This window comes from Haliaeetus albicilla, chromosome 14, assembly GCF_947461875.1.
Source record: "Haliaeetus albicilla chromosome 14, bHalAlb1.1, whole genome shotgun sequence".
NCBI classification, from domain to species: Eukaryota; Metazoa; Chordata; class Aves; order Accipitriformes; family Accipitridae; genus Haliaeetus; species Haliaeetus albicilla.
The window spans coordinates 16,171,766-16,185,113 of NC_091496.1; the positions used below are offsets into that span (position 1 = coordinate 16,171,766).

The window sequence follows — 13,348 nt, forward strand, 5'->3', positions numbered from 1 at the left end:
CATACAGATACAGGAATGCAGGGAGCCCAGGAGGGAGAAGGCAGTTTGTAGGGTAAGAGACATCCCTGGCTTTGCTCTCCCGGGGTAGGACAGGGAAACGGGAGGTCTGCAGGCAGGACGGCAGCCCCCGGCTCTGCGCCCAAACCTCCTCCTTCCGCACCCTCCGTCCGGGGAAGCCCTGCGGTGCTTCCTTGGCAGCGCCGCCCCAGGATATTTACTCCTGGAAGGCTGCTCTGCTCCCGCTGCCCAAACACGAGGGAGATCTGGAGCCAGTGTGGGAAACTTTTCTCTTTAGGAAAGGATTCCTGCAAAGTGGTGGGACGGCTCTTTCCAACACTCCCGGAGGGAGGGCTCAGGGGGCTTCGTTATGGATTAAGGACCGCTCCAGGGCACACAAAAGCAGCCAGTTTTACTCAGCCCTCCTCGAACAGCATGATCCTTCACTTGGCAGTAATCACCAGGCCAGAGATAACAGCAAACCCATAGGTACTCTTAAACAAAAGGAAGGAAAGCAGCTCCCAGCCCTGGAAATGGCTCCCGGACAAACCCCGTACCATTTTCCGACTGCCACCAGAGCTTCAGGCGATTTGGAGCGAATGTGGTGACAACATTTTCAATGCGATGACTGTCAGGATTGAGAGTATCGTGGAAGGGATCCTCGGAGTCGCATATGAAACATTTTTTGTCCTCCTGAAACAACAAAATAATCAGCATTACTGATTTTATCCGTGGGGCAATAGTTGTTTCCTGCAGATAAGACTATTTTCCATCCATATCACATTCCACTCATTTTGCCTGCAGGAGTCATCAAAGGTATTTTTTTTGTTGAAATGATAAGTGTATTTACCTTTATGAATTAATGCAAATTGCCAAATGGAAAATATGCCAGGAATTCCATAAACTTTATTTGTAAGAGAAGTATGTTTTCTATCAAAATTACAGTTTCAGGAAATCTCCTCCAGCGCACGTGTTCTCCAGCAGAAGTCAGAACCAAAGGCAGCATCTACAGAAAATCACTGAATTGCTTCTGTGCAAACGTACACGTGCAAAATTGCATCTTCAACAACCTGCGTGAAATAACATTGTTTTTTGGGAGCTAGCTTGGAGATGTAAGTTCTCTGCATTAGGGATACCTCCAGCAAGGGTCAGGGCACGTCAAGGGGCCATCAGTGATTTAGTGACCGAGCCCTTTCAGCACAGGGTTAACTTTACTCTGAATCCAGCTTGTCAAGCTCCTACCTAAACCTTGCATCTTCACCTGCGATTGCAAACCCAAGCTATGCACATAAACCCAGTCTGCACACACTTCAAGGCATGCCCATAAAAAAAACCAGTTGGGTGCAAGTCTGGCACATGCTGCTTGGGAAAGCCGGGCGCTTCTTCAGCGGGAGGACTGAAGTCCATTGTGACTATTACTACGAACAATGCTATTTTTGCATTGTCCTGGTGCCTACAACCACCACTTCCCAATTTTGCAAGGTAGGATGTGAACCAAACCAAAAGGGAGGGTTCCTGCCCAAACCAGCTCACAGTTTGGCAGACTGGAGCAGGCAGAGGAGGGAGAGGAGCTCATCGTACTGCAGCGAGGGAGCCCCAGCACAACAGCAACTCATCACTGTCAAAAGCTACGCAGGCATCATTCCTCCAGCAGGTTTATGGAGACAAATGCAGTGCTTTATCAGCCAAGAACGTGAGGGCTGGCAGGTCCGCACCACACAGGCTTTCCATTTCACTGATTTTGGCTTCAGCAGCTCCTCCCAAGCCCATGCTTGGCCCCCCATCAGCCCCCACAGACTCCTCCAGCAGAGAGCACGGGGGTCCTGGGAAAGGTATCCCCTCCTGCCCGCTCCAGGCTCCTCTCCGCCAGCAACACAGCCCCCGCCTCATGCCACGGCTTGCTCCTTCTCCCACCAAAATTGAATCCTAGAAGGCCCAATCCTGCAAAGTGCTCAGGGTGGCCAAGCCCCACGTTATTAAGAGGATACTCAGCACCTTCCTGTGATTTCTTCAACACCACCTTACGGTTCAGAAGTAACCAGGGACATCCCAAATGCTGAACTGGAGCTGTGAGATCAGACACAAGGGCAGACATGAACTTCTGAAGTGATGCTTTTTACTACGGCACTTCAGCATTTTTTGAGACAACAAAACGTAACAAAGTGCCTTTGTTATTTTGTTCTACCAGAGATGCTAATGTCGTTAAAGTCAATCCCGACATACTCTGAAAATGTTCCAGAGAAGCTAAACCCCACGTTAAATCAAGTATTAACGCTAGTAGACAGAGCAGTACAGTAAAACTAAAGGTGGGGGACGTGGTGGGGGGGGAGATTTGGTAACTTCAGAGCACAAATGGGCCAAGTGCTACAGCCCCTGGGGCAGGGCTCCTCCTGCTTCCCGAGGTTTTCCTTCCAAGTGCCAGAATCCGGCCCTATTGTCTCGGCAGTAAATTCAGCCGGAGATTATCCCCTTACTTTCAGTTCAACAGAGTTCTACTTATAACCGATATTTTCTTCTTCTCCGCCATCCCTTCTGTCTCCACGATTTCAAGTCTGGTGAGCTGCTTCTGGCTTCAATAGTAACGAGCTTTGTGTTTTCCACCAGATGTGCGAGACAACCTCATTTGCATCCTTTCACTCGGAGACCATACAAATGTAATTGCATTAGGGGAACAGCGGCCAAAGCATCGCCCGCGTCTTACAGACCACTCTCAATCAGGAAGCTGTCTAGACGGCTCCCACTAAGTCTGAAAATAAAGTATTAATTGAACTTACCGCGGCACATTCCTCCTTATTAACCTCGACGAGGAAAGGGGGGTCGGGGGCCGAAAGCCGCGAGGGGTGCCCCGGACGCGGGCTGCTTTGACGGGGCGGGGGGTTCCGCTCAGGGGCACGATGCCGCCCCGCCGCAGACCACCGCCCGCACCCTCCCCCCCCGCAGGCAGCGCCTTATCCCACCGCGGCCCCCGCCGCCTCCCCACCCCGGGCCGCGACGCCCGGCCCGGCCGGCGGGGACCGAGCCCTGCGGCCGGGCGGGGCGCCCCGGGGGAGCCCTGTCCGCGTCTCCCCCCCCCCCCGCCCCGAGGCGCTCACCTGGAGGTGGCTGACGATGCAGTAGGGCTCGGGCTGGCGGAGGCCGCAGGTGGAGGAGGCGGAGAGGCGGGCGGCGCGGCCGATGAGCAGGTCGCCGGTGGCGGGGTAGCAGCTCCCCTCGGCGCAGCCGTAGCTGTACTCGGGTTCCTGCGCCGCCGCGGAGCACAGCGCTGCGCGGCCGCCGAGGGAGAGAGGGATGAGAGAGAGAAAAGCGGGAGCGCGGGCGGGCTGGGCGCCCCGAGCCGCCCCGGCGGGCGGTGCAGGGGCTCGCCCAGCCCGCCGTGCCCCGACGGCGGCCGGAGCGGAGGGGAGCGGAGCGGGGCGGGAGTTACCGAGGCAGCAGCAGAGGTAGAGCGGGAGGCGGCCCATGGCGGGCGGCTCGCACCGGCGGGACGGGACGGGACGGGACGCGACGCGACGCGACGGGACGGGGCTCCCCCTCCACGCCGCCGCCGAAAGCTGTTGCTCCGTCTGCTCCACGCAGGCGCCGCAGCTCCCCGCCGCTCCCGGGGAGCGGCTCCGCGCCGCCGGGCGCCCCCCGGCCCTCCTCCTCCTCCGCCCCGCCGCCCCCGCGGGGCCGGGCCGGGCCGCCCCACACGGCCCCTCCCTCGCCGGCCCCCCGCCCGGGGGCTGCCCGGCCCCGCCGCAGCGCCAGGCCCGGGGGAGGGAGCGCAGAAAAGCGGTCTGCCGTCGAGGAGGGGTAGCCCGGCCGGGGCGGGAGGCTGGGGCAGAGCGGGCCGGCGGCGGGCCGGGGAGGGGGACGCCCGCCCCGCGGCAACCGGGGAGCCCCGAGGGGAGAGCGGGGAAACTCCAGCCCCCCCCCCCGGTTGCGCCCTCCCTGCTGCTCTCCAGCTTTGGGAGCAGCAGTCGGGTGGGGGGATCGCCGATGGGGCGACCCCTCTCCCTGCCCCAGTTTGTGGGAAAACAGCGCGGGAATGGGGTTTTTGACCCAATCCTGCCTTCTGCCGGGGGTGCTGGTGGGGCTGGGTGCCTGGGAGGGATGGAGCGATGGATGGTGGATGCCCAGCCTGGGCGGCATGGAGGGATGGATGGAGTCTACCTGTGCGGCAAGGCCCAAAACCCAGGGAAGGGCCAGGGCGCTGGCAACCGCCACGCGTGATGCTCAGCGGCCCCGAATCCCCTGGTGCTGTGGTGCCGACACAGGTGGCTCAGGAGTGCCATTCCTGGGGATGGCGGCCGTGCTGCCGTACGCAGCTGGGTCTGGCCCTGGCGTGGGCAGAGAGGCCCGTTGGGCCTGGGCGGCCGCTGCCAGGCTGTTTCTCGTTAGCTGGGAGGGAGCGTGCGGCGCAGCTGCCTTCCCAGAGGCGCTGGGGCAGCTGTTGAGGGGTGAATGGATGTGCTGGAGCTGCCCCCGCGCTCCCGGCCTCCTGCTTTGGTTCCCTGGGCTCTGCCAGGGACATGGGGGCTTCGTCAGCTGGCGGCAGTGTCCCTGCAGCACCCAGGGGAAAGGCTGACTGGGAAATAGACGCCAAGGAGTGGGTATGAAGGATAGACGCGCTTGAAGAGCGCAGCCCCGGCTGGGCGCGGGCTGGGACAGATGCCTGGGTTTATATACCCGAGTTTTGCTGGCACACGTGTAACACGTAAACTTGTGTAAATCTTCACCAGGTACCGGTGTCTCTCAAGAACACTTTGCCCTCACTATTTGCAGTGCCAGAGTGGAAACACTGCGGTCTGCCTGTCCCAGCAAACCCTGCCGAGGTAGGTAAATATGTTCATTCTCATTTTACAGATGGATAAGCAGAAACAGAGAGATACCAAGTGACTTGCCCTAAAGGTTAAACACCAGGTCTGAAACATAACCTAGGACTCTCAACTGAAGAACTCGTGGGGCTGTTTCATTAAAGATATCCAGGAAATTAAACCATTTTAAGCTGACAGAGCAGGTATTGTAATTCTAAGCCTCTTCTGCAATGTGGTCTTCTAAATTCACGAAACTAATTCAGTTTCACAATCCTGTCATGTAAATCACAGCATGGCTTTGTTTTTAAGCTTAAGTACAACAAACATTTTAGTCCCACTAACAGAAAATGTTTTACTCCGCTGCGGTTAGAAACTCTTCCAGTCCATGGCAGATGGGCAGCAGCATCGCTCCATGTGTGACTGTGCGGGGACAGAGTGTTTTATTGCCACTGGATTTTTTTCTGTCTCATATTTTTTCAATTTTTACTGACGTTTTCTCCTCCTTTTTTTTTCTGTTTCATAGCATTGTAGAAGTTCTATCCTTCCCTAAACCTAAAATGGGATAAAGTTGCCCTCCACAGCTCCTTGCCACTGTGGTTAGGCTTCTTTGTGCCTTGCTGCAGACAGCGTGACAACACGCTGCATTCTAGCCTGGGGGTGACCCTGCTGCATTGCGTCAGGGATGGAGTTGGAGTTGCAGCCACGGACCAGGGTGGCCACCGCCACCCGTAACCGTGGTCACCTTTCAGAGGTAGCCAAAACCACCAGCATTCACTGTGGGGGTAATTAGGCGCAGTGAACTTGTTTCTGTCTGTCCCTCTCCACAGTGCTCATGAGCAATAGCGAGTGGGAGTATTTTGATTTGATTCTTCAAATGATAAAAATTCCGTTTTGTGTCATGTCCTATCCTTGTGGTTGGTGAAGCAGCTTTACAGTGCTGGGGTGTCTGTGTTTGTGCTGGGTTGGAAGTCTTCTCAAAGAACCAAAGTTCAGAATTTGACCTCAGTGGGACCCACTTGATCACCTATTTTCTTATAACACTGCAGTGGTTGAATGCCTAGCAAATACAGCTCATGAGATCATTTTTGATTAAATATATCTTTGATTATATGTGGGTTTGTTTAAGTGTTGATTGCATTTTGATTAATGTCATTGAAGTCAAAATGCTCTACAGCAAGATTGTGATGTCAATATTCTTTTCAGGAAACAGTTTTCTGAAGCCACTTCTGCCCACAAGAAAGCAAGCCGGGGGGACTAAAAATAGGTATTTTTGACGCAGATGCAGCATTTTCCCACAAATTAACTTTGCAAAAACACTTTAAAAGTTTTTGCGCTGCTTCCAATGGGGAATGCTGCGCAGTTGTAAACCTCAGAAGCTGTCACAGGATGGATTTGGTGTTCTGTAGCTGCTGGTTCCATCTGGTCTGCTTTGTGTGTCTGAGCATGCTTGGAGGAAGGCAGGGGAGGTTAGACTCCATGCTGACTTTCTTCTTCCTGTTTCCGTTTTTCTCCCAGCAATTTCTGTGTCCCCCCATGGATATAGCTCCCCTCCAGACCTGTTTAACTGCCTTGTGTTTACAGATTTCTCATCCTCGCAGCTTGTCAGAAGCCATATGGCAACTCTCACAGCTGACAGTGGATTTTAGGAGGAAGTTCTCTTTCAACTTTCTGCTTGTGAATTCAGATTTTTAAAGCCATGAATGAAATAGTTTTGGTTTATATGCTATTGGGAATTTCTGTCTAAGTGCTTCAGTTTGCCTGTTTAAGGTGCAGTGCAGCAGGGCTGCATTGAAACCTGCAGGAAACCCTTCATTACCTGGAGACCCGCATGTGAGCAGTGTGGTGAGCTGTGTGCTCTGAGTAAAACGGAGATGCTCGATTTCATTATGGCAAAGTCAATCTAAATACAATCGTCTGATTACAGCCTAGTAACTTACAAAGCAGCCTCACACTTCACAGATGATTTTTTAAAGTGCTAAAATTCAGAAAAAGCTAAACCGCAAATTACGTGCATGCCTGCATTCAGGTGTCTTTGTTAGATTATATCAAAGTTATAATTTGATTCCATCATTTTCACAATAGAAGCTATTATATGGCAAATGCATGTTGCACATTGCCCTGGAGCACAGCTGGTTTGCATTAGAGGAGTATCTCTGAAATCTCATCTGTGCCAGCAATTCCCACCCAAGCCCCCCACCGCATATAGGAATGCTACTTTAGCTCTTCTAAACACAGAGTGATAACCATGGAGGGTTTATCTCCATTGGATCAAAACAATGCTGGCTTTTAGATAAGGATTGTTTTGCTGTGCTGCTGCCATGAGGTGCTGCTGCCATAAGGGCGGGTAAATGCTAAGAGCCCTACATTCCTGCAGAGCATTCCTCACTTTACAGATGTGGTCTGGGCTCTGAAGCAGCGCTGGGATCCTCACCCCAGCTGAATGAAGTCCATGATGGATGCTTGGTGTGGGACAGTCCCGCCAGGAATGACACAACTGGTTTTAACAGAGGAAAAGCCATTGTTAGTCTGTTCAGCATCCTGCAGGAGTATGTATACCAAGGGTGGGATTTTGAAACTGGGGAGTAGCTCCCTTCAGGCTTTTTAAAACCCTAGCCCTTCTGTAGCATTTGTTTAGCCCCAGTCTCCTTCTTTATATTTTATAAACTAAAATTTAGGACAATTCCTTTGTTCTTTATGGCTACAAGAAACTACTGAGTGAACCCTGACTTCTGTGAAGTGCTGCATGTGGGAAAAGACCTGGAGAAACTGTTTTTCAACATTTGTGGCCCTTTAGACTAACTGCTTAAATGTAAGAGCTGAAATTATTCTCCAGTAGTCGGTTGCATTAACGGAAAATGTGGGAAACCCATTATAAGCATAAGAAAAATAGACATTGCAGGAGGGACATTGACAAAGAAATTATTTTGAAGTTACTTTCGGTATTAAGCATCTGTGCACTGCCATCCAGTGGGCGCTAGGGAATTGGCTCCCTGTCGCCCACCTCCAATGGCCCAGCGCTGCAGGGAGGCACTGCCCATCGCTGTGCATTTTCAGTGAACATAGGGGGACCCCCACATGGTCAGGGGTTCCAAGTGCCCCCCCTGCTCTGTCTTAGTGAAGAGATGGGGATGGAGAAGTGACCGTACGCTGGGGACACTGCTGGTCATCAGCAGGGATGGATACGGAAGCCCGCAGCCCTTCATCTGCATTGCCCCATCCTGGTCTGTGTGGCCCTGTGTGGGGTCATGGCACAGCCACAGGTTATTGAAGGGTTCAGCAGAAGACACAGGGTGCTGGGAGTCTGTCTTTGAGGCAGTTACCTGCAGGTCTCTGAGCAATCCTCCTTTTGCATTTCCAACCCCCTACAGCGAGAAGCCCTAGGCTGTGCACAGGAGTGTATTATAGAGCTCCCTCAAAGACTACATCCTGATTACTTAATCAGCTGGTTTATTAAAAGGTATTTCCTATTTCCATATAAGCTCAACTGGACAAAAAAACCAAGAGAAAATTACATTAGTCACTGTGCCAAAATACTACAGGCACGTTCAGATGTATTTACAGAGGACAGCCCTCCGTGCTGGGAAGCTCAGGCAGTGGTAAGCACAGAGGCTTCAGCTGCATTTTACCTGATGGTCTGTTCAGACCCTAACTTTTGCATGTTGCATACTTGCTTTCCTGCTCCGTGATTTCATTTTTAATGGCTATCACTTGTTCCTCTAGTTGTCTCAGTTGCTGTGCCTTGTCTTGTTTGGTTTGATTCAGGTCCTGAAGCTTCTTCTCCAAATCTGGAAGAGTAGAGAGATGCAATGATGCTCATATTTGTTGAGTAAGTAAAATCCAGGGATTAACAGCATTTCTTTTCCCAGCAGTTTTAGAGGCAATAAGCCCATTTCAAATGGAGAATGTTATATATGCAACTGGAGGAAAAAGTCTGGCTTCCGGATGGCAAGAGAAACATGACAGCCTTAAAGAAATTAATTTCTCATCATGTGCTTTTGTCCATCAGCTAGGATGGGGCAGGACATGGAGCTCCTAAAGGAGCTGGTTTAAATGGAAACACTCAGAGAAACAGTGTGTCCACCAATGTGTGTAAAGCCTAGACAATTTGGTCGTAATGGGCTTAGGTCTCCCTTATTTACAGGAATGTTTTCTGTTGGTCCCTGTGAAGCTACACCACTGTAAATATACTGGTAACGAGTCAAAACCACATTATTCACTGCCTGTTTCCAATGCACTTATCATCTGGGCATTTGGAGTGACTGGGATGCTCTTAATGCTTCTCCTTAAGGTATATGCTCAAAATTTTTATTTGGATCCTGTCCTGAAGAATTTGCTCCTGGGATGAAGTTTCTGCTTCAGTTTTGCTGATGTTACATGGCATTTTCAGACGTTGAGCCTGGCAGGATCCTAGGCCCAAGGATTCCCAGTGGGAACGCCCAGACTTTCCCTACAAGCAGAATTAGGTTCCATGTGTGTAATTGCATGAGATGTGCTCTTCCTCTTTGGCTACCCTCTAAATGCACCCGAGGGGCTGTGTGAGGACTGGTGCCGATATGGCTGCAGCAGCCGTGGTCTCCGCTGCCCATGACCCCTCTGTCTCATGGCCACAGTCCCGCAGGACCAGGGCATGTCGGCTTCAGTCTCCACAAGCCAGTATTTGTGCCTGGTTTGTTCTGCCATTGCTCAGAGATAATGTCTGATGGGGAACAAGTATGGACTGACGGAAAGCAGCTACCCTGCAGCTCTGTAACACAAGCCATCACTCGGTAATGTAAGAAAAAACACAGCACAGAGGGAAGATTTAAGGTCCTGATGCCCAAAGCAAGTGCACAAATCAAGGCTTCCAGCTAAATCTGCAGCAAAGTTTTATGCAGGTTTTGCACTTGTCCTGTTTTTAAACTGTCTGAATCAAATCACTGCAAGTCCCTATGTGGACACTTCTTAAACTCTGCTTATAGCAACCAATTTATGTCAGAAAAAGTACATAAGCCAAATCAATTCAGCTACTTTTAAACTGTTTGAGTAGCTCCAAGCAGGGATTTTCACCAGTAAAACTGTTTTAAACCTGATTTCAGGTTAACCTAGTCTGTTAGTGTCTGTGGGCAAGGACTTCAGTTTAATTCATGACTGTCACAATTTTCACCGCTCACTATGGAGGTAAGAACACCACCTGTTATTCTTTTAATTTTTTTTTCAGTCTCTTCAGCCAGTTTTTCTGCTGCTTCTTTCAGCTGCTTTACTTTTTCTAGTGTTACTTTTGGAGGTCCTTGGGCTTTTAGCTTTTCTTGAAGAATTGTGTACTTTCTTTTAATGTCAGCAAATTCCTGTAACAAAATGCCATTACTTAGTTTAAGAGCATCTCATAATTAATCTGACATACCGAAGGAGATTTTTATACTTTTTTTGAATATCCTCTTTGAACCAAACTTTAAATCTCTCATTCTCTTAAATCTTAAAAAAACAAAAAAAACCAATCCATAATGGGTGTACATCAAATAATGCTTTGCAAAACCTGATAGAAATCAATTAAAACAAACTGCTAGTGGAGCAATCTAAAGGGGTGGTGAGGATGTAAAGAAAATATGATTTAAGATTTTTAAAGCTTATGCTTTTTTTACTTCTTTTGATAGGGCTTTTCTGTAAATTTCATTTTGCCTTGAGGTTTAATTAAAATTTAATGAATTATCTGTAGCAACATTGGCGTTTTTACATTTTTGGCTGTAGTAATATTTACTGGCTAATCCATTCTCCGCTGATGTAGGTTGCTGTTGAGGCTGCAGTTTAGACTTCAACTGAGTTTCTTATAACCTGGAAGCTTGGTCATGTTCCAAGCTTGCGCAGTGGGTGCTTGGTTTCTCCTAGCAATGTAGCAAATTTCTAGGTGCGTTCTCAAAAATTGGAGCTACTGAAAAGCATCCAGCCAACCAAAAACTACAAGTAACTCCCACAGCAATTTTCTCTGAAGAAGAATGGCATGGGATGAATGGCCAGGCTGCTTCCATCACTCATGTATTTTAATATCTGGTTTTGTGATTTGTTCTGTTGTGTTTACTGGTGCCCATGGTGACTATGAGACTTCCACACAGTGCAAGGAAAAATGTCACAGAGTAGCCAGAGAAATGTGTATGTTTTCTTTCATTCAAGCAAACAGAAATGTTATTTGCCAGAAGCCTTAAAATCAAAAAGAAATTATTCGTAACCTGCGACATTTTACACTGCATGGCATAAGAAAAACATTAACAGTTTTGAGGAGAGCAGTGTAACACAATTACACTTCTGAATCAAAAATACTTTTAAACATGGAGGGAATTTTTTTTCCCTTAACATGTGACAGAAGGGCTTACATTATCAATATTCTGGGCTCGCTTGTGTGCTGCTTCTGCCCGTGCTCTTGCCTTTGTAGCTTGATTCTTGTTCATCAGCATTTTTGCCTGCAATGTGGCAATTTCATCTTCCATCTCGGACTGTTTTGCTGACAAGTCATTTAGTTTGTCATTTGTCTTGTTCATTTGGTTCTCAGCCTAAAACAGAGTAATTGAAAGCTGTGGTTTCTTATGCAATGTCCATCCAGCTTGCAGAGCATGGTAATGAAGGAGATTAATGTCAACTGATTAAGGAGAAGAGACCCTTAAACATTATGGAATCAGTGTCATATCTGCACCACATTCTGGTTGTATTTATTTAAGTTCACATTAAGGAAACTTCAAGATGAAGTATCTTTTTTCTAAAATGTATTTAGTAAATAAATGGAAAGATTTACAGCAAGATACCTGTGAGGTTTGTGTTCTGATGCCTTGTATCTCTTCATTTAACTTTATGAAGGTGTTTTTGGAGTGTCCTTGGGACTTCACAAGATTTTTTAGTTTATTATTGATTTCATCCACAGGTGGAAGAGCTCTAGCTGCTTTGCTGTAGTGGAAAAATAGAAGTGTGTGTAGTATCATGGCGTGGAGAGCAAAGCAAGAAGACATTTCAAATGCACCCATGCTCACATGCAGAAATACTCCCTCAAATCCAACAACAACCGTTAAAATTGTGGTTCATAAGTTGGCAAAGCAAAACGTCAGTAAGGGACTTTGTGTGGGAGCACATGAGCTGCTGTATTAAAGGTGAGGCTGGATGCTGCAGGCTGCCTGGTGGTGCACTGCTAGTAAGGAAGATGCATGGGTGAATGTATTTTCTCCCTCCCCAATTCTTGTTGGTTCTGTCTCACCCATATTTAAACCTCCCAGTGAACCAGATGTAACGCTCCACTAGGTCCAATGTGGAAGTAAGTAGCTGTTTTGGCCTCTGTGACTCAGCAGGCAGAGGAGCCAAGCGCTGGCGGGAGCTGCCTCCTTGCAGCACGTCGGCTCCTGCAGCCTGAGTGGCCATGGCTCGTTCCTGCTGAAGAGGCCCTGTGGAAATGGCAAGCTGAAATCTGCCATCAGCCGAACTTTCCCTCCAGTGTTACTAAGATACTGCCTGAGGTGTGGAGCAGTCCTACCGTGCACAGTGCCACCCCAGCTGGAGTGGCACATCAGTAGGAGAATACCCTACTCACTCGGCTCCTTGTGCCTCCACCCGCAGTGTCCGAGCTTCCTCCCTTTTTCTGTTTCTCTTACTTGCATTCAGTTTGTACTTCTCACAGTGGTTCATAATGCCCCCGATTTTGCCAAGCATGCCCGTGAGTTCTTGTGGAGTCATGGGAAGGTTTATTTGCAGAACATAGTTTGCCACCTTCTCAATGTCTTCTGGAGGCGCGCTCTCATCTGCAACAGAAATGGAGCTGAGGGCATCCTGAAGCGGCTCTTTCCTCCCAGTGAAATGTAAATTATCATTACGGCTGCGTACCCTTTGAGTAATGTGGGAGAATAAAGCCGACAAGCACAGCAAGGGGGTAAGAGAATTATCTCCAACATTTTGTAATTTAATATTATGCTTCTAGGTACTGCTGTTAGTGTTGTCAGAACTGGCTAAAATGAGGATTTGAACCCACTTTGAACTGGGTTATTAAAATTCTGATGTAGAACTGAGCCTGCAGAAGGTTTTAAATCAGTGCACAGCACAGCTAGATGTGTCAGAGCCCATTTCTCCCTTAGCTCCCAGATCAAAGAGGTGCTGGAGAGACTAGGGTGTGAATGGAGCTTTCCAAGCTGGCTGGTGGGTGTAATCCCTTCCCTGGAGTCGCCACAATATTGAGAAAGTGGTTCCTTCACTAGTTAATGAGAAAGGCTGACCTAAAGAGGGAACTTGGGTCAGACTCAGTTGGGATGGGAATTTACAGTAGAAAAAATGTATTTTGACAACTCCCCTTACAAATGAGCTCGTCCTAGTTCTTTGCTAAGAGGCACAGGCACACAGAGTTAAGAGTAGTCAATGCTTTGTGAAGTCTCATCATCACTTCTGTTTTCTGCTCACTTCCCTTTATAGACAAGACCTTGGGGGATAAAACAGTTGAAACATATTAAATGTTTGTGCTAATGCTCCAAAGTAACTCACCCAGAATTAAATAGAAGATGTTTACTGTGCAAACGGTAGTGCATTCCTGAGAGCTATTTTCTGTAGAGATACAT

The 13,348-nt window shown here is 49.0% G+C and overlaps 2 protein-coding genes across 2 annotated transcripts in view; both read right to left on the minus strand.

The window, feature by feature from the left end:
- The window catches only part of LAMB1 (laminin subunit beta 1), a 44,438-nt gene extending 40,815 nt beyond the window's left edge, over positions 1 to 3,623 (minus strand). Inside the window, exons 1-3 of the mRNA XM_069801851.1 lie at positions 3,422 to 3,623; positions 3,090 to 3,259; positions 555 to 690 (exon numbers count right to left, since the gene is read on the minus strand). Of these exons, the coding sequence (XP_069657952.1) occupies positions 555 to 690; positions 3,090 to 3,259; positions 3,422 to 3,458 (343 nt within the window). The 5' untranslated portion in view covers positions 3,459 to 3,623. The remainder of the gene's footprint in view (positions 1 to 554; positions 691 to 3,089; positions 3,260 to 3,421) is intronic.
- A 4,653-nt stretch (positions 3,624 to 8,276) lies between these two features.
- Positions 8,277 to 13,348, minus strand: part of LAMB4 (laminin subunit beta 4) — a 43,596-nt gene continuing 38,524 nt past the window's right edge. The window contains exons 30-34 of the mRNA XM_069802332.1: positions 12,337 to 12,544; positions 11,564 to 11,702; positions 11,138 to 11,314; positions 9,964 to 10,117; positions 8,277 to 8,578 (exon numbers count right to left, since the gene is read on the minus strand). Of these exons, the coding sequence (XP_069658433.1) occupies positions 8,439 to 8,578; positions 9,964 to 10,117; positions 11,138 to 11,314; positions 11,564 to 11,702; positions 12,337 to 12,544 (818 nt within the window). The 3' untranslated portion in view covers positions 8,277 to 8,438. The remainder of the gene's footprint in view (positions 8,579 to 9,963; positions 10,118 to 11,137; positions 11,315 to 11,563; positions 11,703 to 12,336; positions 12,545 to 13,348) is intronic.